The sequence below is a fragment of the Syngnathus leptorhynchus genome, chromosome 4 (assembly GCF_054491065.1).
Source record: "Syngnathus leptorhynchus isolate UIUO chromosome 4, UIUO_Slep, whole genome shotgun sequence".
NCBI classification, from domain to species: domain Eukaryota; kingdom Metazoa; phylum Chordata; class Actinopteri; order Syngnathiformes; family Syngnathidae; genus Syngnathus; species Syngnathus leptorhynchus.
Window position 1 is genome coordinate 3,244,647 of NC_141198.1, and position 25,913 is coordinate 3,270,559.

General features: G+C 45.1%; 1 protein-coding gene across 1 annotated transcript in view; it reads left to right on the forward strand.

Annotated features, from left to right (window-relative positions):
- The first annotated feature begins 561 nt into the window (after positions 1-561).
- The window catches only part of oclnb (occludin b), a 40,361-nt gene continuing 15,009 nt past the window's right edge, over positions 562-25,913 (forward strand). Inside the window, exons 1-5 of the mRNA XM_085911003.1 lie at positions 562-684; positions 8,881-8,957; positions 14,830-15,526; positions 16,536-16,694; positions 18,366-18,481. Coding sequence (XP_085767129.1) covers positions 8,905-8,957; positions 14,830-15,526; positions 16,536-16,694; positions 18,366-18,481 — 1,025 coding nt within the window. The 5' untranslated portion in view covers positions 562-684; positions 8,881-8,904. The remainder of the gene's footprint in view (positions 685-8,880; positions 8,958-14,829; positions 15,527-16,535; positions 16,695-18,365; positions 18,482-25,913) is intronic.

Sequence of the window (25,913 nt, forward strand, 5' to 3'; positions counted from 1 at the left end):
GGGTCCACGATAACTGATTAAGATATGGTTTGTTGATTCAGGTTGCTCATGTGCTCCATAGGTTTGATCGTTCACACCGGGTACACCAATAAATTACACACACCCACTACATATAGTTCACATTTTTGTTGTATTGGTTGGATGTTTCCATTCTGTACTGCACCACACTTGTGGTCCTTGAGGTCTGAGGGGGGGATGGGCCTGAGAGGAAGAGCCCTAATAACTGGTTTTGAAAGAGACACAAACTGAGTTAGTTTATTTGCTTAGTTTGTTTATTTTTTTGATGCCAAATAGGATGTTGGAAATGATAATGACGATGTTGCATGTTGTTGTTCTTGTTTTTAATATAACATTTAATAACAGTTTTGGGGAAATGTTTTGGGCAAAAAACAAAACAAAATCAGAAATGATCGAGCCACTAGTGAAATGGAAACATAAGTACCAAGCACACTCATTTCAGCTTCTGGTGAAATGCAAGCATAAGTACCAAAAACACCTGTTTCACGTCAAAACTGAAAGCGATGTGCTGTTGTGTCGATGAGTGAGAGACGAACAGGTTCGTCCAGTAGCATTAAGGAGGAGCAAGTGTCACGAGCACACGCCTTGAAACCTTATTTTCCCCCAGGTACAAAGAACAGGTATTATTTTTCACGACGTTGTTATTCAGATATAGAGCATTGAACGGTGAGTATAAAAAATATTTTCCTTCATAAGGACAATCTCAATTTAACAGAAACAAAAATCTATTTGTTTTAACACGCTCGAGGATGTTTTTTCTAACTTGCTCTTTGTCGGTTGTTTAATCAGTTGTTTGCTAACGCCATGACACGACACCTAATTTATCATTTGCGAACGCCTACCAAATTATTAATATTTATTCATGGTGCACAGTTGTCTCGGTGAACCGTAGCAGACAGACAAGGACCATTGATTGATCTGTAGCCTGTATTAATTTTTTTTTTATTTAAAACAGTGGGTCAATTGAACATTTATGTAACTGTCACGTTTGGGGAGAGATTTGTGTCAAAATTCTTCACACAAATAAATACTTCCGCTATTTTCAAGTGTTTTTCAGATCCACGTATTTGTGATTTTCACGTTTTTCAGATCCATGAATATATTGGTGATTTTCACATGTGATTACTAAAATTATATGGGCGATTTTCACATGCGCTTTTTATTGTTGTATGTGCATTTGTCATGACTTTTTCATTTGTAAATATTCGATTCTGTGCGTGAATTACTGACTGCGCATTTGTGGATCAGCAGAAATGCGCATTCATTTTTGACTCACACAGATGCACACGTACAGATGGGTCTTAGATATTCATTTGTTGAAAGGCAGCGTTGCTGTCTCCATTTGAACCAGAACGAGCCATCTCCCGTTTCTCGTAGGCCGACTGAGCACTCCAAATCGCCCATTGTAAGTGTAAGTGCGAGTGCGGATGGTTGCTCGTCTTTCTGTGCCCTGCGATTGGCTGGCAACCACAGGATGAGAATTGCAAATGTAAAAAAGCACGGAAAACTAGCGGAGGAGATTTAATATACAGTGGAGCCCCGGTTTTCGACCACAATCCGTTCCAGAAGACTGTTCGAGAAGTGAATCGTTAGAATTCCGAATCATGTTTTCCCATTACAAACAATGGAAAAATAATTTTGTCCGTTCTAAGCACAAAAAACCCCGTCTTTTTTAAGCATTTTTGTCATTTGCGCATTTTTGTCCGATCACGCAACTGCAGCGCAAAGCCGAAGCCGTAGCACGTCCCCGACTGCGCAACTGCACCGCGCTGGTCGCATTGTTGTGACAGAGCGGTCGGTGAAAGTCCTAATGTACTTTCCAAAATTTAAGTGGACCTCAGTGCTCAGGGAGCTTAATTTTGTCCGATCGCATTTTTGACCGTGTATGTATATATATATATATATATATATATATATATATATATATATATATATATATATATATATATATATATATATATATATATATATATATATATATATAGTAAGGCAAAGACAATATGTCTGCTTTCATGGAGGATTAAGGAAATCAAAAGGTATTGAAAATCACATTTGAGATATGAAATCAGTTATTTTTTCAATTATATATCAATTATTTATTTTAAAAGGGTTCCTAGACATTAATTTCCATTTTGTGGCTGTAATTATCTTTTATATTAGATTAGATTAGTTTATTTGAAAGAGGGCAATGACTGAATTTTTGTGTTCATTGTTGCCTTGGTTATTTAATTGTCCGACTATTGATGTCAGTGTTTTACCGCAACAAGACAAGCAGCTTGGTTATTGAGTTTTTTGCGTCACTATGGAACGTAGCAGTTCAATGTGAGTGGATGATCATTTTCTCACAGAAGTTGGTTTACTTCTGACAATTTGTACGCCATAGCTGCCCTTCCTCTGAAATGCAGGCTGCGTCCCTGTGCACAGAACACCATTGCCCTATTTTTCGGACTAAAGGTCGCTCCGGAATATAGGTCGCATTAGCCATTAAATGCACAATAACAATAAAAAAAATACATAGATAGGTCGATCCGGAGTATAAGTCGCATTTTGGGGGAAATTTATTTGACAAAATCCAACACCAAGAACAGACATGAACGAGCAAACACAGGCTAAACGATAGGTATGCTAACGTGACATAAACACAAACGAAGAGCTGAGAACGGGCCTGACGTAACATTCAGAGTTATTCAAATAACTATTCTATAAATGTTTATAAAACCATCTGTGTCACTCCAATTCATTAAATCCATCGATCATCCTTTATGTAAACAATGGCGGGTGCGCGCCGCTGACGGCGGTTGCACTTCAAAATAGTCCACAGGCCCATATAATGATATATAAATTATATATCCAACTAGAATTTGCAATTTCTGGAGAAATTGCGTGTGAAGGCGAAGAAGCTGAATATTTTTTTGGGGGAATACTGTGGAATGATTTTGGAATGAGTTGAATTTCTCGAGAAACGTAGAATTTAGAGGTGAAAAACGGAATTTTTGAGAATTTGGTGGAATTTCGAATTTGAAAATGTGGAATCTATGGGAAATGGGAATTTGCGGAAAAGGGAGGAAAAAGATGAAGAGTTGAAAGTCGGAATGGGTTGAATCAGTGGAAAATGTGGAAATTAGAGGTAAAAAACGGAATTTTGGAGAATTTGGTGGAATTTCAAATTTGGAAATGTGGAATTTATGCGAAATGGGAATTTGGGGAATAGGAAAGAAAAAGATGAAGAGTTGAAAGTTGGAATGGGTTGAATCAGTTGAAAAATATGGAAAATAGAGGTGAAAAACGGAATTTCTGAGAATTTGGTGGAATTTCGAATAAATATAAATATTTCGGTTCAATTTGGGTCACTTCCGGTTTATTTGGGTCACTTTCGGTTCAATTTAGGCCACTTCCAGTTTATTTGAGTCGCTTCCGGTTCATTTTGGGTCACTTCCGGTTTGCCTAAGGTCACTTCCGGTCTATTTGGGGTCACTTCCGGTTTGCCTGAGGTCACTTCCGGTTCATTGGGGGTCACTTCCGGTCCATTAAGGGGTCATTGGGGTCACTTCAGGGTCAATCTGAGATGGCCACCACACTGGAAGTGGGGTCAAGGGTTGAATTGTGGAAGCATAGTGGAAGTGGGGTTGAAGGGGCTGAATATGGTAAGCATAAGTTGAACAAAGTCAATAAAATTGGAATGGGTTGAATCGGTTGAAGAATGTTGAAATTAGAGTGGAAAAAGGACATTTTGGAAAATTTGGTTGAATTTCAAATTTGAAAAATGTGAAATTTTTGCTAAATGGGAAGGTGTGGAATAGGTAGGCAAAAGATGAACAGTTGAAAGTTGGAACGAGTTGAATCGGTTGAAGTATGTAGAAATTTGAGTGCAAAAAGGAAATTTTGGAAAATTTGGTTGAATTTCAAATTTGAAAATGGGGAATTTATGGTAACTGTGAATTTGGGGAATAGGGAGGAAGAATATGAAGAGTTGAAAGTTGGAATGGGTTGAATCGGTTGAAAATGTAGAAATTAGAGTGGAAAAAGGACATTTTGGAAAATTTGGTTGAATTTCAAATTTTAAAATGTGGAATTTATGGTAAGTGTGAATTTGGGGAATAGGGAGGAAGAATATGAATTGTTGAAAGTTGGAATGGGTTGAATCGGTTGAAAAATGTAGAAATTAGAGTGGAAAAAGGAAATTTTGGAAAATTTGGTTGAATTTCAAATTTGAAAAATGTGAAATTTTTGCTAAATGGGAAGGTGTGGAATAGGTAGGCAAAAGATGAACAGTTGAAAGTTGGAACGAGTTGAATCGGTTGAAGTATGTAGAAATTAGAAGTGAAAAACGAAATTTTGTGAAATTTTGTGAAATTTTGTGAAAATTTGAAACGTGAAAACGTGAAATTTTTGAATTTGGCAAGTTCGGGAATGTCCCCAATGTGATTTGAATGTGTTGAATTATGTGAATTTCAAACTGGAACAACGTAAATGTGAAATGTTGAATCTGCCATTAAGAATGAATGGGGCAAAAATTGCCGGAAATTTGTGAATTTTGTGAAAACTGAAAATTTTTTGAATGAAAAAAATGTAAGCTCACGTGTCATGAATATTTGGAATACGTGAAAAGTGGAACGGAGTGAATCGGTTGAAGTATGTTGAAGTTGTTAAGGGACAAAAAAACAGGCAGAATAAGTTGAATAATAAAGGACAAGGATAACAATAGTGTCAAGGTCTTCACCTTCACACTAATAATAAAGGACAGGAATAACAATAGTGTGAAGGTCTTCACCTTCACACTAATAAAGGACAGGAATAACAATAGTGTGAAGGTCTTCACCTTCACACTAATAATAATAAAGTGAATGGAGTAGAATAACATAGGTTCGCCTTCGCCTTCACACAATAATAAAGTAAAAGGAGTAGAATAACATAAGTGTGAAGGCCTTCGCCTTCACACAATAACTATTATATCAGCAATAATATTATCAAACCATCTGTGTCACTCCAAATCATTAAATCCATCGATCAAATTCCTCGTCCTTTGCCAACAACGCCGCGCGTGCGCCCTGACGTCAGCCTCGTCGTTATTCCACAGATCTAGTATATAACTATATTGTAGGGCTAACAAAGTACAAGAAAAGACGGGGGTTTGGTAAACGGCCCTTTATTTACCAAGAGTTCAACGAGCCAACAACTACTGAACTGTAACGATAGAAACACATACAAGTTTCTACACGAAATAAAATATATCAAATAACTATAACATAAATAGTTCACCGCCACATGGCCCCAAGCACCGGCGCCGACTTCCAGGCGTGTGGCGGCGTGGAATTCTTTCCCCGGAGGTGGCACTTCCAGCCACGGAGGTGGAAGAGAGCTCCATAGAATAGGACCGGGCGTAAGTAAAAGCCATGGCCGAGCCCTATACACCGTCCCCGGACAGCCACCCGGCCGAGCTCCGGCCCCCGACTTTCCTCCACAGAGGTGAAAGAGAACTCCGTAGAGTAGGACCGGGCGTGCGTAAAAGCAATAATGTTAGAGATGTTCCGACTCTAACTTACTGTGCAAGAACAACACAGGAGACAGTATGCCCTTTGAACACTTGCACGTGGAGAACTTGTTCGTCATTGTAGCTACAACAATGTCCGAACAAATTCTGCAAGTGGAGAATTTGTTCGTTGCTGTTGACACAGCACTGTCCGAACCAAGTCTGCCGCTGCACCCATGCAAGAGAGTATTTATTGAGAAAAGAAGGGTGGGGGTGACAATTTACATGTGTGGTGGCCAAGGTGGGGGTTGAAACACCTGGCCTCTGATCACATCATAGCGGGGGATGTTTTACAATGTTGAGTAGACAAAACAACTTTGATTGCGTCTTCTACAATTGGTCAATCAGTGCAAAGGATCTTAGCACTTTGTTCTGCTCCTTTGTTAAGACAGGACAAGCTTAGGTCAATCACCACTGATTACATTCCAACATAATATGATCAACCTAATCTAGGTCAATCACCACTGATTACATTCCAACATAATATGAATCTATTCAACCCTAACAAATAATAGTTTTTCAAACATTCTGTGTCAATCCAAATTATTAAATCCTTCAAACTCTTCATCCTCTGTGTCAATTACAAACAAAGCCGCTAATGATGCGGGTAGTACGTGGGGTCCTTCGTCATCCCGTGATCGAATCTTTGTCCTTTATGTAAACAACCGCCGCGCCGCTGACGTCACTTGAAATTCAAATTACAGTAACCTCTTGCTACATTGCGGTTCGTTCATCGCGGTTTCACTCTTTTTTTTTTTTAATTGTGAAAATTTGTGAAAAAAATTCACATATAAGTCGCTCCTCAGTATAAGTCGCCCCCCACCTAAACTATGAAAAAACTGCGACTTATAGTCCAAAAAATACGGTACTTTGTCCCATTACTTGAACAACATGAACAATGACATCAACTAGTATGCGCAATTTGTTGTTCTAAAGTAACACAGATGGGGACTCGAGTCCCAAGTGACTTGGACTCAAGTCAACTCGAGTTGCTATTTTGATGACTTGTGACTTGAATTGACAAAAAATAAAAAAACTTGAGACTTGACTTGGACTTCGAAGTTAAAGACTCGGGACTTGACTTGAGACACAATGACTTGAATGACTTCAGTGTTATTTAGTTTATGTTTTCAGTTTAAATATAAAATTAATAATACATTTAAAAAAATAAAATCGATAACACAGTAGGACCGCTGGCTGAGAATGGCGTTGTCATGATTGGATCACGACCCTGTCAATCTATCAGTTGTGCCCTCTCTACGTACCTAACGTGTTTATTGGAGAATCACGCCCCTTTATATCAGATATGCACAAACGTCCGCGGGAGCGGTACCGTGAGTCATCACCTTCGGCTATCGTAATTACCTTTATGACGCCAAAAGACGGACATGCAACAGATACATTTCAGACAGCCAGACGACAACTTTGTCCATTTGATGTTTATAGAGCTCAGGTGTCTCCAGATGTTACAGATGAAACATAAAATGTTTCTAATGCTCTTGAATGTGTTTATTCTTTCAGATTTTTTGCAACTCAAATGTGTCAGACACTGCAGACGTTAATTTGTTTAGATTGAGCAGTCAATAAATCATTGTATGAGGTAATTTCTTTTTTGTTTGATTCCATGGTGTATTTTACTGAATATCAGTAATTACAGTGCAAATCCAAATTATTGTCATATTTTTTAAACAGGTTAGACACATTAGACAATGATGGTTACTGAAACTTACTTATATCTTGTCTTTTCACGTGACTAAAATCAGATTCTTTGGGTAAAATTGCAATAATAATAAGGTGACTTGACTTGGATTTAACTTAATCTGTGACTTGACTTGCCCAAGACAAAAATGATTTGGGACTTACTTGAGACTTTAAGGTTAAGACTTGAGACTTACTTGAGACTTGCACATGTGTGACTTGGACCCATCTCTGGAAAGTAATACAAGCATGATTAAAATAACAATAAAAAGAATGAAAAGGAGAGCCAGCTGGATTTGAAGCTACTGGGATGAAAGTTAAAAAAAAAGTGCATGCCACAAACAGTCCACTGTGATTTCACATCTGATTTCATGTAAATATTGGCCATGCTCTAGTTCCATTGTTTCATAACCCCAGTTTCAATTGCCCCTTTACAAAAATTACTTTCTCTTCACAATACTGCTAAATTGAATATAATAAAATATAAATCATGGTCAATCTAAGTCTGTTGGCCATGGTCATAGATTTCAATAAAGTAACATCCGGACATTAATCGAGGAGACAAGGTAAACCATCCATCCATTTTCTGTACCGCTTTGTCCCCACGGGGGTCGCGGGCGTGCTGGAGCCTATCCCAGCAGTCATCGGGCAGTAGGCAGGGGACACCCTGAACCGGTTGCCAGCCAATCGCAGGGCACACAGAGACGAACAACCATCCGCACTTGCACTCATACCTAGGGGCAATTTAGAGTCTTCAATCGGCCTACCAAGCATGTTTTGGGGATGTGGAAGGAAACTGGAGTGCCCGGAGGAAACCCACGCGGGTTCGGGGAGAACATGCAAACTCCACACAGGGAGGGCCAGAGGTGGAATCGAACCCGCACCCTCCTAACTGTGAGGCTGACCGTCTAACCAATGCACCACCGAGCCGCCTCAAAGTAAACCAAACAGTGTTTTTTATTATACCGTGAAACATCAAGTTATGATATACAAAACTTAAACTCGGTTGAGTATGAACCTGTGATGATAAATCTGCTCTACCAATGGGCAACCAGCAGTCGGTTTCACTGTTTATTATTGTGGTTATAGTTTACAGTGGTGTCAAATTGCGCCGTATCATGTTGCAGGTGCTTTTCATATTTGCATTGTCTCAGTTAGTAACATGAGAGTCAAAATATTGGACATTTAGTTATGTGTGAATTTATGGATGTTTCTTTGTTGATAAAAGGGATATTTAGAGCTCAGGGGATCATTAAAGTTGCTTGGTGTTTTTGACATAGTCACTGTTTTTTCCTTTTTAAAAGGGAAACTGCTTTCATTTTTTTTGCAAGAATATATCCCACATGCCTGACATCGACATATGTAAAGGTGCCCTCGAATTTGCATTTTAAAGGTCACTGTTTATCTGTTTTCTGGGTTTGGTCATGTGATGTCAATTTCAGTTGACAACAGAGGATGGTGCAGAGCAAAATGGCAGCAACCTCTTACTGATGAAAATGGATGGATTAAGCGCCTTAATTATTAGTACATAAATGTGACATTAACCAGAATACATGTTAAGACTCGTATATTCTTTCAAAGAAAATCTTTGCCTTGAGTTCCCCTTGAAGTGAACCTGTGTGATTTTGTTATAGAGTGCATTCTAAGTGGACTTCACAATGCCACGCGATAAAGTCAGCATCCCTCCATACCAGCCAAGTGGCAACAAACAGTGAGTATATTATTATTTTTATATAACATTATATATGATATACGTATTTTATGGAATGTGATTGGGTGGTGTGGCTCAGTGCTACCCCTCCGTGAGTCGTCACCTTATCGTGGTGTAGGGGTTTGTGTGCCCTTATGATCCTAGGAGCCATGTTGTCTGGGGCTTCATGCCCTGGTAGGGTCACCCATGGCAAAAGGGTCCTAGGTGAGGGGCCAGACAAAGCACGGCTCAGAAGACCCCTTATGATGAAAAAGATATATGGATTTTGTTTTCCCTCGCCCGGACGCGGGTCACCGGGGCCCCTCTCTGGAGCCAGGTCTGGAGGTGGGGCTCGAAAACGAGCGCCTGGTGGCCGGGCCTTCGCTCATGGGGTCCGGTCGGCATAGCCCGAAAAGAAGACGTGGGTCCCCCTTCCAATGGGCTCACCACCTATAGGAGGGGCCAAAGGGGTCGGGTGCATAGTGAGCTGGGCGGCGGCCAAAGGCGGGGACCTTGGCGGTCCGATCCCCGGCTGCAGAGGCTGGCTCTAGGGACATGGAATGTCACCTCTCTGGCTGGAAAGGAGCCCGAGGTGGTGTGTGAGGCAGAAAGGTTCCGACTAGACCTAGTCGGACTTGCCTCCACACATAGTTTGGGCTCTGGTACAAGCCCTCTCGAGAGGGGCTGGACTCTCTTCCACTCTGGAGTTGCCCACGGTGAGAGGCGTCGAGCAGGTGTTGGCATACTTATTGCCCCCCGGCTGAGCGCCTGCACATTGGGGTTCACCCCAGTGAGCGAGAGGGTAGCCTCCCTCCGCCTTCGGGTGAGGGGACGGGTCCTGACTGTTGTTTGTGTCTCTGCACCGAACGGCAGCTCAGAGTACCCACCCTTCTTAGAGTCCCTGGAGGAAGTGCTGGAGAGCGCTCCTTCTGGGGACTCCATCGTTCTACTGGGTGACTTCAATGCTCACGTGGGCAATGACAGTGAGACCTGGAAGGGCGTGATTGGGAGGAACGGCCCCCCCGATCTGAACCCGAGCGGTGTTCTATTATTGGACTTCTGTGCTCGACACGGATTTTCTATAATGAACACCATGTTCAAGCATAAGGGTGTCCATGTGTGCACTTGGCACCAGGACACCCTAGGCCGCAGTTCGTTGATCGACCTTGTAGTCGTGTCATCGGATTTGCGGCCGCATGTTTTGGACACTCGGGTAAAGAGAAGGGTGGAGCTGTCAACTGATCACCACCTGATGGTGGGTTGGCTCCGATGGTGGGGGAAGATGCCGGTCCGAACGGGCAGACCCAAACGCTCTGTGAGGGTCTGCTGGGAACGTCTGGCAGAATCCCCTGTCAGGAAGAGCTTCAACTCCCACCTCCGGCAGAGCTTTTCCCACGTCCCGGGGGAGGCAGGGGACATTGAGTGGACCTTGTTCCGCGCCTCCATTGTTGAGGCAGCCGACCGGAGCTGTGGCCGTAAGGTTGTTGGTGCCTATCGTGGCGGCAATCCCCGAACCCGCTGGTGGACACCGGCGGTAAGGGATGCCGTCAAGCTGAAGAAGGAGTCCTATAGGGCCTTTTTGGCCTGCGGGACTCCGGAGGCAGCTGACAGGTACCGGATGGCCAAGCGGAACGCGGCTTCGGCGGTTGCTGAGGCAAAAACTCGGGCGTGGGAGGAGTTTGGCGAGGCCATGGCGAATGTCTTCCGGACGGCTTCGAGGAAATTCTGGTCCACCATCCGGCGTCTCAGGAGGGGGAAGCAGCGCACGGTCAACACTGTTTACAGTGGAGATGGTGTGCTGCTGACCTCGACTCGGGATGTCGTGAGTCGGTGGGGGGAATACTTCGAAGACCTCAATTCCACCAACACGCCTTCCTTTGTGGAAGCAGGGCCTGGGGACTCTGAGGCGGACTCTCCAATCTCGGAGGTCGAAGTCACTGAGGTAGTTAAAAAACTCCTTGGTGGCAAGGCCCCGGGGGTGGATGAGATCCGCCCGGAGTTCTTAAAGGCTCTGGATGTTGTGGGGCTGTCTTGGCTGACACGCCTCTACAGCATTGCGTGGACATCGGGGACGGTGCCTCTGGATTGGCAGACTGGGGTGGTGGTTCCCCTCTTTAAGAAGGGGGACTGGAGGGTGTGTTCCAATTACAAGGGAATCACACTCCTCAGCCTCCCTGGTAAGGTCTATTCAGGGGTGCTGGAGAGGAGGATTTGTCGGGAGGTCGAACCTCGGATTCAGGAGGAGCAGTGTGGCTTTCGTCCTGGCCGTGGAACAGTGGACCAGCTCTACACCCTCGGCAGGATCCTCGAGGGTGCATGGGAGTTCGCCCAACCAGTCCACATGTGCTTTGTGGATTTGGAGAAGGCGTTCGACCGTGTCCCTCGGGAGGTTCTCTGGAGGGTGCTTCGGGAGTACGGGGTGCCGAGCCAACTGATAAGGGCGGTTCGGTCCCTGTATCACCGATGCCAGAGTTTGGTCCGCATTTCCGGCAGTAAGTCGGATTCGTTCCCAGTGAGGGTTGGACTCCGCCAAGGCTGCCCTTTTTCACCGATTCTGTTCATAATTTTTATGGACAGAATTTCTAGGCACAGCCGAGGCGTTGAGGGGGTCCGGTTTGGGGACCTCAGCATCGCGTCACTGCTTTTTGCAGATGACGTGGTGCTGTTGGCTTCTTCAGTCCGTGATCTCCAGCTCTCACTGGAGCGGTTCGCAGCCGAGTGTGAAGCGGTCGGGATGAGGGTCAGCACCTCCAAATCAGAGTCCATGGTCCTCGGTCGGAAAAGGGTGGAATGCCCTCTCCGGATCGGGGATGAGATCCTGCCCCAAGTGGAGGAGTTCAAGTATCTTGGGGTCTTGTTCACGAGTGAGGGCAGGATGGAGCGCGAGATCGACAGGCTGATCGGTGCAGCGTCGGCAGTAATGCGGACTCTGTACCGGTCCGTCGTGGTGAAGAGAGAGCTGAGCCAAATGGCAAAGCTCTCGATTTACTGGTCGATCTACGCTCCTACCCTCACCTATGGTCACGAGCTATGGGTCGTGACCGAAAGAACGAGGTACAGGATACAAGCGGCTGAAATGAGTTTCCTCCGCAGGATGTCCGGGCTCTCCCTTAGAGATAGGGTGAGAAGCTCGGTCATCCGGGAGAGACTCGGAGTAGAGCCGCTGCTCCTCCACGTTGAGAGGAGCCAGATGAGGTGGCTCGGGCATCTCATCAGGATGCCTCCTGGACGCCTCCCCGGGGAGGTGTTCCGGGCATGTCCCACCGGTAGGAGACCCCGGGGACGACCCAGGACGCGCTGGAGAGACTACGTCTCTCGGCTGGCCTGGGAACGCCTTGGGATCCCCCGGGATGAGCTGGAGGAAGTGGCTGGGGAGAGGGAGGTCTGGGAGTCCCTCCTAAAGCTGCTGCCCTCGTTACCCGACCCCGGATAAGCGGAAGAAGATGAAGGTGAAGATAAAGGCTCAGTGCTAGAGCAGTGGTCCCCCAGAGGTTAGGGTTTTCATCCCCAGCCATTGTGACTATGTCGAAGTGTTCTTGAGCAAGACACTGAATCCCCATTTGCTCATGATGTTATTGTCATCAGTAGATGATTGAGAAGTACTTTGAGTACCAAAGGTAGAAAAGCACTCTGCAAGTACAGCCCATTTATCATTTTAATGTTTTTGTCTGTAGTTGAAGAACCATGGTCTTGGGGTAGCTGGTGTGGACAGAATATTTAACTTGTTGATACACATGTATCCAGGGTAATGGGTGGCCAAAGATGTTTTGCTGCTCCATGACAATTTTTTGTTGATAGTCTCGAGGCATGTTGATGCCCGGGACCACCGCGCCTTTGGCAACTCCCTCTGCACGCCCCAGGGTGTGACTGCCAATGGGAGCCAAGGAGTTTAATGTCATTAAATTGTATTTCTTGTATGTTTTACAAACGTGATTAGGTTTGAATAAAGTTTTGCTACAAGAATGTCATTGAGTGTTTCAATGTGGCGGTGCAGTAGCTTGTCTTGGAGTCCGTCCTGGATGACTGAGCTCCTCAATCCTCACAAAACCCTTGTTTGGCAGACAAGAGATGTGTTAATCATTCATTCAATCAGTTCAATTTATCTTTGAAGTTAGTTACCTAATCTTAACAAAGCATGTTTTCATTATACTGAAGTCAAAATTGAAGCCTGCATGATATGAAAGCAAACAGCAACTGTCAGTGACTGTAGTCAAGGCCTTGCAAAGCATCTCTCCGGAGCAAATTCATGTCATTATAGACTGTGAAAATACAAAAATAAAAAAACATAGAGCTGCGAGCAGGTATAAAGGGCCCTAAACAGCCCTGGCCATATTAGGGTACTGGCACGTTGGGATACTGCCACATTGGAATTGGATTTATTTTTAAATAAAGTACATCAGATTAAAAACTAGTTCGATAAAACATACATGGGCTTCAGAGAGTTTCTGTACTGTAGGTCTTGGGCTATTACAAATGTATGCCTTCAACTTTTGGTAGATCTTAGTGATTATTTAAACATTTTCATTAAAAATATGAAGGATATTTACGATTTAAGAGGCCTTGTGGAACAGAGGGGGAAGCCATACTACCTTCTCACAGACTAAAGGGACCAATCACTAGAGCATTCTATGCACAGTAAAAATTTCTAATGTGTGCATGCGTCTTGTTTCCGACCTATCACACAGGTGCTGCATGACCCAGTGCGTTGGTCACATGATGCAATGCGGCCTTAGTTGCCCGTGCGAGTATAAAGAGGCCTTTAGTCAAGTGAAAATGAGAACAGCTCTCTATACACATGACGACTTTGCATTTGGTCCTCAGTTTCATTATTCATTATGAATTAATGAGGCAGAAAGTATTAATTATGATGTGAAAATATGCATCTTTGTATTAGTGCTGTGCACAAATAAGTCGGAATTTACTTGTTGGATTGGGATATTGGCATATTAATCATCGATTTATAATTTGCAGACTCTATTGTATTGTAATCTATTGTATTTCTTAATGTGTGAGAATAAAAACTACTAAAACTACTGGGATGAGATGGTATGCCGTCAGAACTGCTGTTTTGTCATTAGCACTAGTCATCAGACAGTTACAGACCAGCCTGTGTGGAAAATGGCAGTAGAGCCGCAAATCTGCTTCCCACTAAGAAATCATGCGTCCTACTCATATAGCGAGGAGGATTACATAAAAGTTGCATTTCAGTTCAGAGCCAGTTCAGCAAATGGCTCAATGGTAAAAGACACTGAGATCTGTCCTTAGGCCAAGGGATGGATGGATGGATGGATGGATGGATGGATGGATGGATGGATGGACGGACGGACGGACGGACGGACGGACGGACGGACGGACGGACGGGTGTGTGGGTGGGTGGATGGATGGATGCATGGATGGACGGATGGATTTTAGACTCAAGGTCCAATAACCATTCACAAAGTAGGGCATCTCAAAACTACGTTAAATAAAAAAAGCTCATTTAATGCATCTCCTGCAATGACTTGAGCACATTAAAGAAGGCACTGAAAATATTTTATAATTTATTTGATGCATCAAAATTAGAACAACTGCATGTCAACTCAAGTTGCAGGGACAGCTGCTTGGTGGAACTGGCCGTGTGTTTAGTCTGCAGGGGTGGCACAGGGTGACTCTTCACATTATGACATCACACAGTGAGGTCCCGTTCGTTTTCTTAGACCGGAGGAGCTGGTGCTTTGAGAGGAGCAATGAATGCTCAAAGATGAGTGAATAGAGGAAGGCACCACTTTGGGGGTGTTTTAGTGAAGAATTAGCATTTTAACGTTGCTCAAATCTAAAAAACGTTGATGTAGTTTCATATTGCTCCTTTAATAAAGCAAAATTTAATCTCAATTCCTCTTTTCTTTTGTTGCAGCCACAGCAGCAGACACAGGCATAGTGAGCTCATGTCCAATCCTGCATTTTCCTACCATCCAGCGGACACCATGCTACATTTCTATCGGTGGAGTTCACCACCGGGCGTGATGAAGATACTTTGCATCTTGATCATCATCATGTGTGTGGCTGTGTTTGCTTGTGTAGCCTCCACCCTTGCCTGGGACTATGATATGAATGCCATTGGTCTGGGTGGTAGCAGCAGCTTGCTGCCAGGCTATGGCTCCTCATATGGTGGGGCATACGGTGGTGCATACGGTGGCAGTTATGGTAGCGCCTTTGGAGGAGGCGTTGGCGGTTCCTATAGTGGCTACGGTGGCTATGGAGGATCAACACAAATAGATCCTGTTGCTGGAAAAGGGTTCATTATAGCCATTTCTGCCATCACCTTTATAGCTGTGCTCATCATTTTTGTGTTGGTTGTGTCAAGACAACGTGCTGCTCATTCATCAAAGTTCTACCTAGCAACAATCATCATCTGTGCCATCTTGGCATTTTTGATGATCATCGCCACTATTGTGTACCTGTGTGCCGTAAACCCAACCGCCCAGTCCTCAGGGTCTATTTACTACAATCAAGTTCGACAGCTGTGTGCTCAATATCAAAACCAGAACCAGGCCCAGGGTATTTTTCTCAACCAGTATCTGTACCATTACTGTGTGGTGGAACCCCAAGAGGTGAGATACCGTCATTGTGCTTGAGCTCAAGCTTTCGTGAGCACTTTTTCAGTGTGTGTAAAGTGTGTCTGCTTACATTGTTTGAAATTTGAACGAGTATTAAAATGAATTGTTAGCATGAAGTTGATGCTTTTGGAATGTTTATGGCTCGGTCAATGGAATATACAGAAATTTTATGTTGTGCAAGATACACCAAAATCTCGATTTTACGCGGACTTTGGGGTCCAGAATTTGATAATTGCCTTAACCCCGAAAGCGAGTTGTATAGAAAGTTTTTTCTTTTTAGAAATCCATGTTTTTAGGCAGCTATAGGGGTCCTGTGTCACATTAACTTACATCAGGCATGTTGTTGTGCAGCCATCTGTCACCGTGAATGCTCCCCACACATCGAAATCTGTTGACATTTTATTAAAAGAGAAGCAATACGCAGATGACAATCTCAGGCAGATTAACTAAATCCTTTGGAAGCTCTGTGAATTAGATGGAAGAGAGAATAAGGCAGCCAGTTATTCTACCACGCTCTTACTTGAGAGTGACTGTATGGAGGAGGTGTTTCTGCAAACTTGCCCCTTTCCGAATCAAAAACTATCCTAGCTATCCGTAACACTGTAATAAAGCAGTCATAAAGCTTAAACAGCATGACTCAAAAAAATTAGATGTGTTCATTTGATTGAAGAGGAGTGGTACGTTTGACCCCCCACCCCACCTACCACCTCCACCATCACTACTGCTCCTCACGTTTTCAAAACGCTTTATATTGGTCACGGAAATTCATCAAATCACTTGTGCTAAGGTTTATAAGCCAGTCATTTAGCTTTAGGGTCCATATGTCATCAATTTAGAATAATACTTGAAAATGTATTTGAAATGAAAAAAATTGGGGTACATGACCAAACTGCATTAGACAGCATGGAAGCATGTAAAAACAAGGTTCAGGTGTCTCAACAATACCTGACTTGTGGGTTGAAATTGGCTTGACACTGACAATTGGTTATTTGTTTTTTTGCAGGCTATAGCAATAGTCTTGGGCTTTCTGGTGTTTATAGCCCTCATCATTCTTCTGGTGTTTGCTGTTAAGACACGCTCCAACATCAGGCGCTGGGGCAGAGACCGTATTCTATGGGAGGAGGTTAAGGTTGTCAACGATAGTCACAGCATTGGAGAGTGGGTGAGTGCGTAAATATGTATGGTAGAATCAGAATGGCATAGATGATGGTGGATGATTGTATGTTCAAAAAAGGAAAAAGAAACAGGAAAAAAAGACAACCCCTTGTTAAAAAACACAGACATTTATTTAGGGCATGGGGTGCAAAATAAAAAAACATTGCTTAATATTGAGGCGGCTCGGTGGCGCACTGGGTAGCACGTCCACCTCACAGTTAGGAGGGTGCGGGTTCGATTCCACCTCCGGCCCTCCCTGTGTGGAGTTTGCATGTTCTCCCCGTGTCTGCGTGGGTTTTCTCCGGCCACTCCGGTTTCCTCCCACATCCCAAAAACATGTTTGGTAGGCCGATTGAAGACTCTAAATTGTCCCTAGGTATGAGTGCGAGTGCGGATGGTTGTTCGTCTCTGTGTGCCCTGCCCTGCTGATTGGCTGGCAGCCGGTTCAAGGGGTCCCCCGCCTACTGCCCGATCACGGCTGGGATAGGCTCCAGCACGCCCGCGACCCCCGTTGGGACAAAGCGGTTCGGAAAGTGGATGGATGAATGCTTAATATAGGGAAGCCTATTCTCACAAAAATATGTCTGTATTAAGTGGATAATGAGCTGTACGTTTATGGCGTTTTTCCACCTTTGGTACCTCAAAGTGATTCACACCTCTTTCTCATTCACCTACTGATGACTTACCATCTGGGGACCCCTGAGTTGGGAGATTATCACTGATCCACGCTGTTCACGCTGCCCCTCACACGCACGCACGCACGCACGCGCACGCACACACACACACACACACACACACACACACACACACACACACACAATTTAGTGTATTCCATGAAAAATAACGTAATTGCACAAGGGTTTTCAAATCATCCATTGGCCTTCTAACACAATTCGCAAACACAATGGACTATTAGGACTGGATGGATGGTAGCTTTAAATAAGCCTATATACACCTAGCTATTGCATTAAAAAACAGACGTTTGCAGCTAGAATAGTCATTTACCACATTAACAATGGATTCAGTGTATTCCTGGTTAGTTTATTGTTATCCTCTTTGAAAATAGGTGATTTTATTTGAAAAATAAAGAAATTTTATATATATATATATATATATATATATATATATATATATATATATATATATATATATGTATGTATATGTTTTAACTTAGCTATCCTGCCCTAAATGTTTTCTTAATCCTGGCATTCCACCACATTTTAGCCTCTTTTTTTTATATTTCAGTTATACTTTTAGGTTTACGCAATGTGCTTTGGAGTTTAAAATGCAATTCTGTTTCCACAGCGTGATATAAAAGTGGTTTCATGAGCAGTTTCTGGGTGTGGTCGATTGAGATTTTTTTTTTTTTTAATGAGTGGACATGCTTGGAGCAATAAGATTTCTGTAATTAGAAAAAAAACTGTGATTTATATTCAGGTATAAACACAAAAATACTTCCATTCATGTACTTATCCTGCCTGGTCGATTTCTCATCCCAATCAAAAAGCCCAAAGCTGACATTTACGTGTCTGTAATGGCTGTCTTTGGCAACATGCATTGGTATTCAGACGTGTGGAGCAAAGGGACATGTTTGACTTGCTGAACAAGTTTTCTACTATCTGACGAGTAAAAAAATGCTGTAGTATAAACAATTGTGTGACATTGTCTCTTGCTACAGGTGAAAAACGTGTCAGGCGAGCCAGAAACAATGCTGAATGATTATAACGATCAAGTCGGGGCACGTCAGAGCAACATGGACCAAATGGAACAAAACAAGCCTCTTTACATACCAGGGTAAGCCTTGCATCATAATGAACACATTGAAAAAAAAAAAGAGTTTCCAAATCAGAATGTGGTTGGTGTTCCATAATAATTGTGTTGATGAACTGAAAACAACAATAATAAGTAGCAATCATGTCGCAATCTAACATGAAAGTACACTTAGCGGTAGCTTTCACTGTAATAACTGGTGTTGAAAAGGGAAAAATATATTGTGGCAATAAAATATGTTACAGGTCACTATGGGTATTTTTTGCAGCACTTCCCACTTATTGTGTGAAGGCACAATAACACATATGTTATTCTACTCCTTTCACTTTATTATTATTGTGTGAAGGCGAAGGCCTTCACACATATGTTATTCTACTCCATTCACTTTATTATTATTGTGTGAAGGCGAAGGCCTTCACACATATGTTATTCTACTCCTTTTACTTTGTTATTATTGTGTGAAGGCGAAGGCCTTCACACATATGTTATTCTACTCCTTTCACTTTATTAGTGTGAAGGCGAAGGCCTTCATTATGACATGGCGACATGTATAGAACCTGCTCCTATGTTTTGTAAAAGGGGCTTTGGAGGCCTTGGTTGCTTAATCAAAGACAACTTTGCTTGATAGCCAGACCTCACATTGGTGCTTTGATTATTTTTCCATTTTTCTACTTTCACTTTATTATTATTGTGTGAAGGCGAAGGCCTTCACACATATGTTATTCTACTCCATTCACTTTATTATTATTGTGTGAAGGCGAAGGCCTTCACACATATGTTATTCTACTCCTTTATTTATCCCCAGCAAATTTCCACCAAATTCTCTGTTATTCTACTCCTTTTACTTTATTATTATTATTATATTTTATTCTCCGCGATTTCTGTCCTTCTTTTTCTTCCACACAATTCAACCCATTCACTCCATTCCACTTTTCACGCATTCCAAATATTCCTGAGATGAGCGCTTCCATTTTTCGTATTCCGCAAATTCTCAGATTCTGCAAAATTCCCAAATTCCCGACAAATTTTTCCCCATTCATTCTCAATGGCACATTCAACATTTCACATTCACGTCGTTCCAGTTTGAAATTCACGTCATTCAGCACATTCACATCACATTGGGAAAGATTCTCAACATTCCCCATATTCCCACTTCCCAAAAATTCCGCATTTTCAATTTTGAAATTCCACCAAATTCCCCAAAATTCCGTTTTTCACCTCTAGTTTCCACATTTTTCAACCGATTCAACCCATTCCAGCTTTCAACTCTTCATATTCTTCCACGCTATTCCCCAAATTCCCACTTCCCAAAAATTCCGCGTTTTCAAATTTGAAATTCCACCAAATTCCACCAAATTCCCCAAAATTACGTTTTTCACCTCTACATTCTACGTTTCTCGAGAAATTCAACTCATTCTAAAATCATTCCACAGTATTCCCCCCCCAAAAAATTCTGCTTCTTCGCCTTCACACACAATTTCTCCAGAAATTGCAAATTCTAGTTCTATTTTATTCTCCGCGATTTCTGTCCTTCTTCTTCTTCCAAACAATTCAACCCATTCACTCCATTCCACTTTTCACTCATTCCAAATATTCACGAGATGAGCGCTTCCATTTTTTGTATTCCGCAAATTCTCAGGTTCCGCAAAATTCCCGACAAATTTTTCCGCATTCATTCTCAATGGCACATTCAACATTTTACATTCACGTCATTCCAGTTTGAAATTCACGTCATTACAGTTTCAAATTCACGTCATTCAGCACATTCACATCACATTGTGAAAGATTTTCAACATTCCCCAAATTCCCACTTCCCAAAAATTCAATTTTGAAATTTCACCAAATTCCCCCAAATTCCGTTTTTCACCTCTAAATTCCACGTTTTTCAACCGATTCAACCCATTCCAGCTTTCAACTCTTCATATTCTTCCACGCTATTCCCCAAATTCCCACTTCCCAAAAATTCCGCATTTTCAAATTTGAAATTCCACCAAATTCCACCAAATTCCACCAAATTCCACCAAATTCCCCCAAATTCCGTTTTTCACCTCTAAATTCCACGTTTTTCAACCGATTCAACCCATTCCAACTTTATTCACCTTATGCTTCCCATATTCACCCCCTTGACCCCCACTTCCACTATGTGGCGGCCATCTTGGATTGACCCTAAAGTGACCCCAATGAGCCCTGATTGGACCGGAAGTGACCCCAGGGACCCCGGAAGTGACACCCAATGAACCGGAAGTGACCTCAGGCAAACCGGAAGTGACCCCCAATGAACTGGAAGTGACCCCCAATGAACCGGAAGTGACCTAAGGCAAACCGGAAGTGACCCCAAATAGACCGGAAGTGACCTCAGGCAAACCGGAAGTGACCCAAAATGAACTGGAAGTGACCCAAATAAACCGGAAGTGGCCTACATTGAACCGGAAGTGACCCAAATAAACCAGAACTGACCCTAGCTAAACCAGAAGTGGCCTAAATTGAACCAGAAGTGACCCAAATAAACTGGAAGTGGCCTAAATTGAACCGAAAGTGACCCAAATAAACCGGAAGTGACCCAAATTGAACTGAAATATTTATATTTATTCGAAATTCCACCAAATTCTCAGAAATTCCGTTTTTCACTTCTACTTCTCATATTTTTCAACTGATTCAACCCATTCCAACTTTCAACTCTTCATCTTTTTCTTTCCTATTCCCCAAATTCCCATTTCGCATAAATTCCACATTTTCAAATTCGAAATTCCACCAAATTCTCCAAAATTCCGTTTTTCATCTCTAATTTCCACATTTTTCCACCGATTCAACCCATTCCGACTTTCAACTTTTCATCTTTTTCCTCCCTATTCTGCAAATTCCCATTTTCCATAGATTTCACAATTTCAAATTTGAAATTCCACCAAATTCTCAAAAATTCCGTTTTTCACCTCTAAATTCTACGTTTCTCGAGAAATTCAACTCATTCCAAAATCATTCCGCAGTATTCCCCCCAAAAAAATATTCAACTATTTCGCCTTCACACGCTATTTCTCCAGAAATTGCAAATTCTAGTTATTATAGTAATGTATTATTTCCAGTCAGTAAGATGTATCCAACAGCCCCCTATCCTGCTGAGCTGCGAACATGAAAATTTGCTACCTGGGACAAACCTAGACAAACCGACATGCACGCGCATTTTGTTACCTTCACCTTCAGTCACAATTTTTTGCCTCTTAGTGGGATAGAAATTTAACATGTTAACATTTAAGTAATTTTTACTTATAGTTCACTGTACCCATTATATACAAAGAAACAAGGCTTTACTCAATGTTAACTGACTTACCAGCAACTCTTTGGAAATCTGGCCAAAAAGTTCCATTTTGGCTTCAGGGGTCACATTGTTGCACATTTGAAAGGTTTTGTTCGCTCACATTAATGCACATATGTAGTTTCTGCTTTTGGGCAAAGAAACACTCCAGACACTCTTGAATCAAGAGGCTGCCAATCATAAATTAAATTTTCTTTTGGCAAAGGAAGTTGTGCTGTTTAGAATAAAAGTTTGCATGTCTACCAGCATGCCTGCTGGTAATCACAAACAAAATGGAGTATCTACAGAATGAACAGCTTGAGGTTTGATGGGATCGCATAATCGACAGGAGAAACTTGTAGTGAGACAGAAGAGAATAAAAAAGAAATGTGTAAGGGAGCAGACAGTACAGCCAAGTGCGTAGCGACAGAGACTTTATTGTGGGGAAAGGTGGGAGTAGCGGGCGCTGCACCGGCGATCTGGCTGGGGCGGACAGGCAATTCTGCGGGAATACCAAAATGGTTAAGCGAGTCAGGCTTACAGAGATGGCTGAGCGAAGCTGCATCACGGGACAGGCTGACACGCGGGTCTGCGCTGGCAGCGCTGATATAGCGCTGTCAATGAGCCCGTGGCAGGTGGCGGCGATTACGCTGACAGGAGGGGCGTGGTCATGTCGTAGGTGACTCCAGCACGTGAGAGAACCCCCCCACCCCACCCCACACACACACACGCACACACACACACGAAGGAAGGAACTCCCTCCCCCCCCCAAAAAAGGCAACCCACCCCCAGACGACCAGGTGTGGGTGTCAATACTCCGTCGAAGCGTCCGACTCCTCAGCGGACGCAGGATCGACGGACTAGGGAGCAGAAGACCCTGGTGCCGGCGGACAAGGCCGCCCCGGACACTCACTGCGCCGAGGACCCGGTTGGTCCGGATGACAGCGATGGAACTCCGCGATGAGCGAATGGTCAAGTATCCAGCGGCTCGGCACCCAGGAGTGGTGCTCGTCATCATAACACTCCCAGTGCACGAGGTACTGGAGGCCACGACCGTGCCGCCGTGATCGGAGCAAGGAGCGGACGGCATAAGCCGGACCCCCTTCGACGAGCTGGGGCGGCGGGGGCGGCACGGGCGGCGGTGGCGGCACGGGTGGCGGGATGGGTGCCGGCGCCAACGTGCTGTCAAAGATGGACCGCACACGGGACACATGTAACGTGAGGTGAACCTTCATGGACTCTGGAAGGAGAAGACGGACGGCGGACGGGCCAATCACCTTCTGAACAGGGAGCGGTCCAACAAAGCGGGGCGCCAGCTTGCGGGATCCCGCTCGCAGTGGCAAATGCCGTGTCGAGAGCCACACACACTGCCCCACTCAGTACTCCGGAGCCGGTGTCCGGCGCTTGTTCGCCCGGCCGGCGTAGCCTGAAACTGAGCGGAGAAGAGTGATCCTGGCCCTCGCTCAGGCTCGATGACAACGGCGGACACAAGCCAGGGCCGACGGGCACGCCGCACCATGCTCCTGGTGGGCGAACAAGGGTGGCTGGTACCCGAAAACACAGTGGAAAGGCGAAAGCCCCGTGGCCGAGCTGGGGAAGGAATTGTGAGCATTCTCTATCCAGGGAAGCTTTTGGACACAGCCGCGCTGGTCCCCGGCGGCCATGCATCGGAGGGACCTGCCCAGTTCCTTGCCCATTGGAGAGGTTGGCCGTAGCGCAGAGGAGTCGACAGAACTCCGCCCAGAAGGTGGAAGCGAATTGTGGACCTCGGTCTGACACGATGTCTTGTGGGAGACCGTGGTGACGAAAAACCTCCCGCACCGTGATGGACGCAGTCTGCTTCGCAGACGGGAGCTTAGGCAGAGGAATGAAATGTGTCATTTTGCTAAAATGGTCCACCACCGTGAGGACCACCGTGTTTCCTTCCGGGGGGGAGGCCCGTGACAAAGTGGATCAACAGATGAGACCAGGGACGCCGGGTAACCGGCAAGGGCTGGAGCAGCCCGGCCGGAGAACGAGTAGACGTCTTACAGCGGTTACAAATTGAGCAGGCTCTGACATAATCGCTGGTGTCCACTTGCCAGGTGGGCCACCAGAAACACTGGGCCACCACGTACCTCGTGCGGACAGCTCCGGGATGACAGGCAAGACGTGAGTCGTGCGCCCACTGCAGGACGAACGACCGCAGGCCTTCAGGGACGAACAGGCAACCCTCAGGGCAGTTGCTGTGGCTGGGTTGATCACGTGAGGCGGCTTCCACTTGGCGCTCAATCTCCCATGAAAGAGCCGCCATCTGAACCAAGCTCGGAAGGATAGTGGGAGGCGGGCCCTGTCCCTCCTCCCCACCAGGAAACAAACGTGACAGGGCGTCCGCCTTCACGTTACGGGAACCCGGTCTGTAGGAAAGAGAAAACTCTAACCGGTCAAAGAAAAGAGCCCACCATGCTTGTCTCGCGTTCAGTCTCTTGGCCGATCTCAGGGACTCCAAGTTGCGGTGGTCGGTCCAGGCAATGAATGGAGAGGTGGGCACCCTCCAGCCAATGCCGCCAGTCCTCCAAGGCCAACTTTACGTCGAGGAGCTCCCGATTGCCGATGTCATAGTTCCGTTCTGAGGCTGACAAGCGGCGAGTAAAGAAGGCGCACGGGTGGAGACGATCGTCTTGGCGGCTACGGGACAGCACCGCCCCGACACCCACATTCGAGGCGTCCACCTCGACCACGAATTGTCTGTCAGGCTCGGGAACTCGGGGGACGGGAGCGGATGTAAATCTCCTCTTGAGCTCCCGAAATGCCTGTTCTGCCCGTTCTGTCCATTTGTACGGGGAGGCGGGGCTGGTAAGGGCGGTGAGGGGCGCGGCCACTGTGCTGTATCCACGAATAAAGTGGCGATAAAAGTTTGCAAATCCTAAAAACTGTTGCAGCCGCTTGCGTGTCTCAGGAACAGGCCATGACGTGACCGCTTGCACCTTCCCGGGGTCCATTTCTATGGATACCTCACACACCCCATAGCCGAGGAATTTGACAAAGGGGGGGTGGAACTCGCACTTCTCTGCCTTCACGTAGAGCAAATTCTCCAGGAGGCGGTGCAGCACTGCCCGGACATGTCTGATGTGTTCAGGGAGCGAGCGGAAGAAGATGAGGACGTCGTCCAAATAAACGAACACAAATTTGTCCAGCATGTCTCTTAGAACGTCATTTATTAAGGACTGGAAAACCGCTGGGGCGTTGGTGAGCCCAAATAGAACCACCAAGTACTCATAGTGTCCACTCATGGTGTTGAAAGCCGTCTTCCACTCGTCTCCCTCTCGTATGCGGATCAGGTAGTAGGCGTTGCGAAGATCCAGCTTTGTGAAGATGGTGGCACCTTGAAGGCTCTCGAAGGCGGAAGAAAGAAGAGGCAGAGGGTAGCGGTTATTTATAGTGATTTCGATTATTCCCCGGTAGTCGACACACGAGCGGAGCGTGCTCTCCTTTTTCTTCACGAAGAAGAACCCCGCTCCAGCAGGCGAAGAGGATGGCCGTACGATACCGGCCGCCAGGGACTCCCGGATGTATTCCTCCATGGTCCTGTGCTCAGGAGCGGACAGGGAGTAGACGTGGCCCGTGGGAGGGGAGGTGCCGGGCAACAGATCGCAATCGTAGGACCGGTGTGGGGAAGAGAAGTGGCCCTGGCTTTACTAAAGACCTCCTTGAGTTCGTGATACAACGCTGGGACATTGGAGATGTAAGGACGGTACTTGGGCGGGGCTCTCCTGAGTGGCCTGGTGGCCGCCTTCAGGCAGCATTCACTCCACTGCCAAACAACCCCCACTTCCCAGTCCAGCACCGGGTTGTGCTGCTGCAGCCAAGGGTGCCCCAGAATGAGCCGCTGTCCTGGGAGGGAAAGAAGAAAAAACTGGATGGTTTCATGGTGATTGCCAGAGAGCAGTAACTTAACTGGTTCCGTCACGAAAGCCACCTCGTCGATCAAACGGGCATCAAGGCACGTGCGGGAATGGAGGGGCTCAGAGGCAGGAAGTCAATTCCCCACTGATGAGCCAGGCCAATGTCCATGATGTTCCCCTCTGCCCCGGAATCCACCAAGGGTGCCACGTTCTGGTCGCCCGCTGCAAGCTGGACACGAGCCTGCAGCGTGAGTGTGCCGGGACTGGGAGTGCCGGTGCTGGT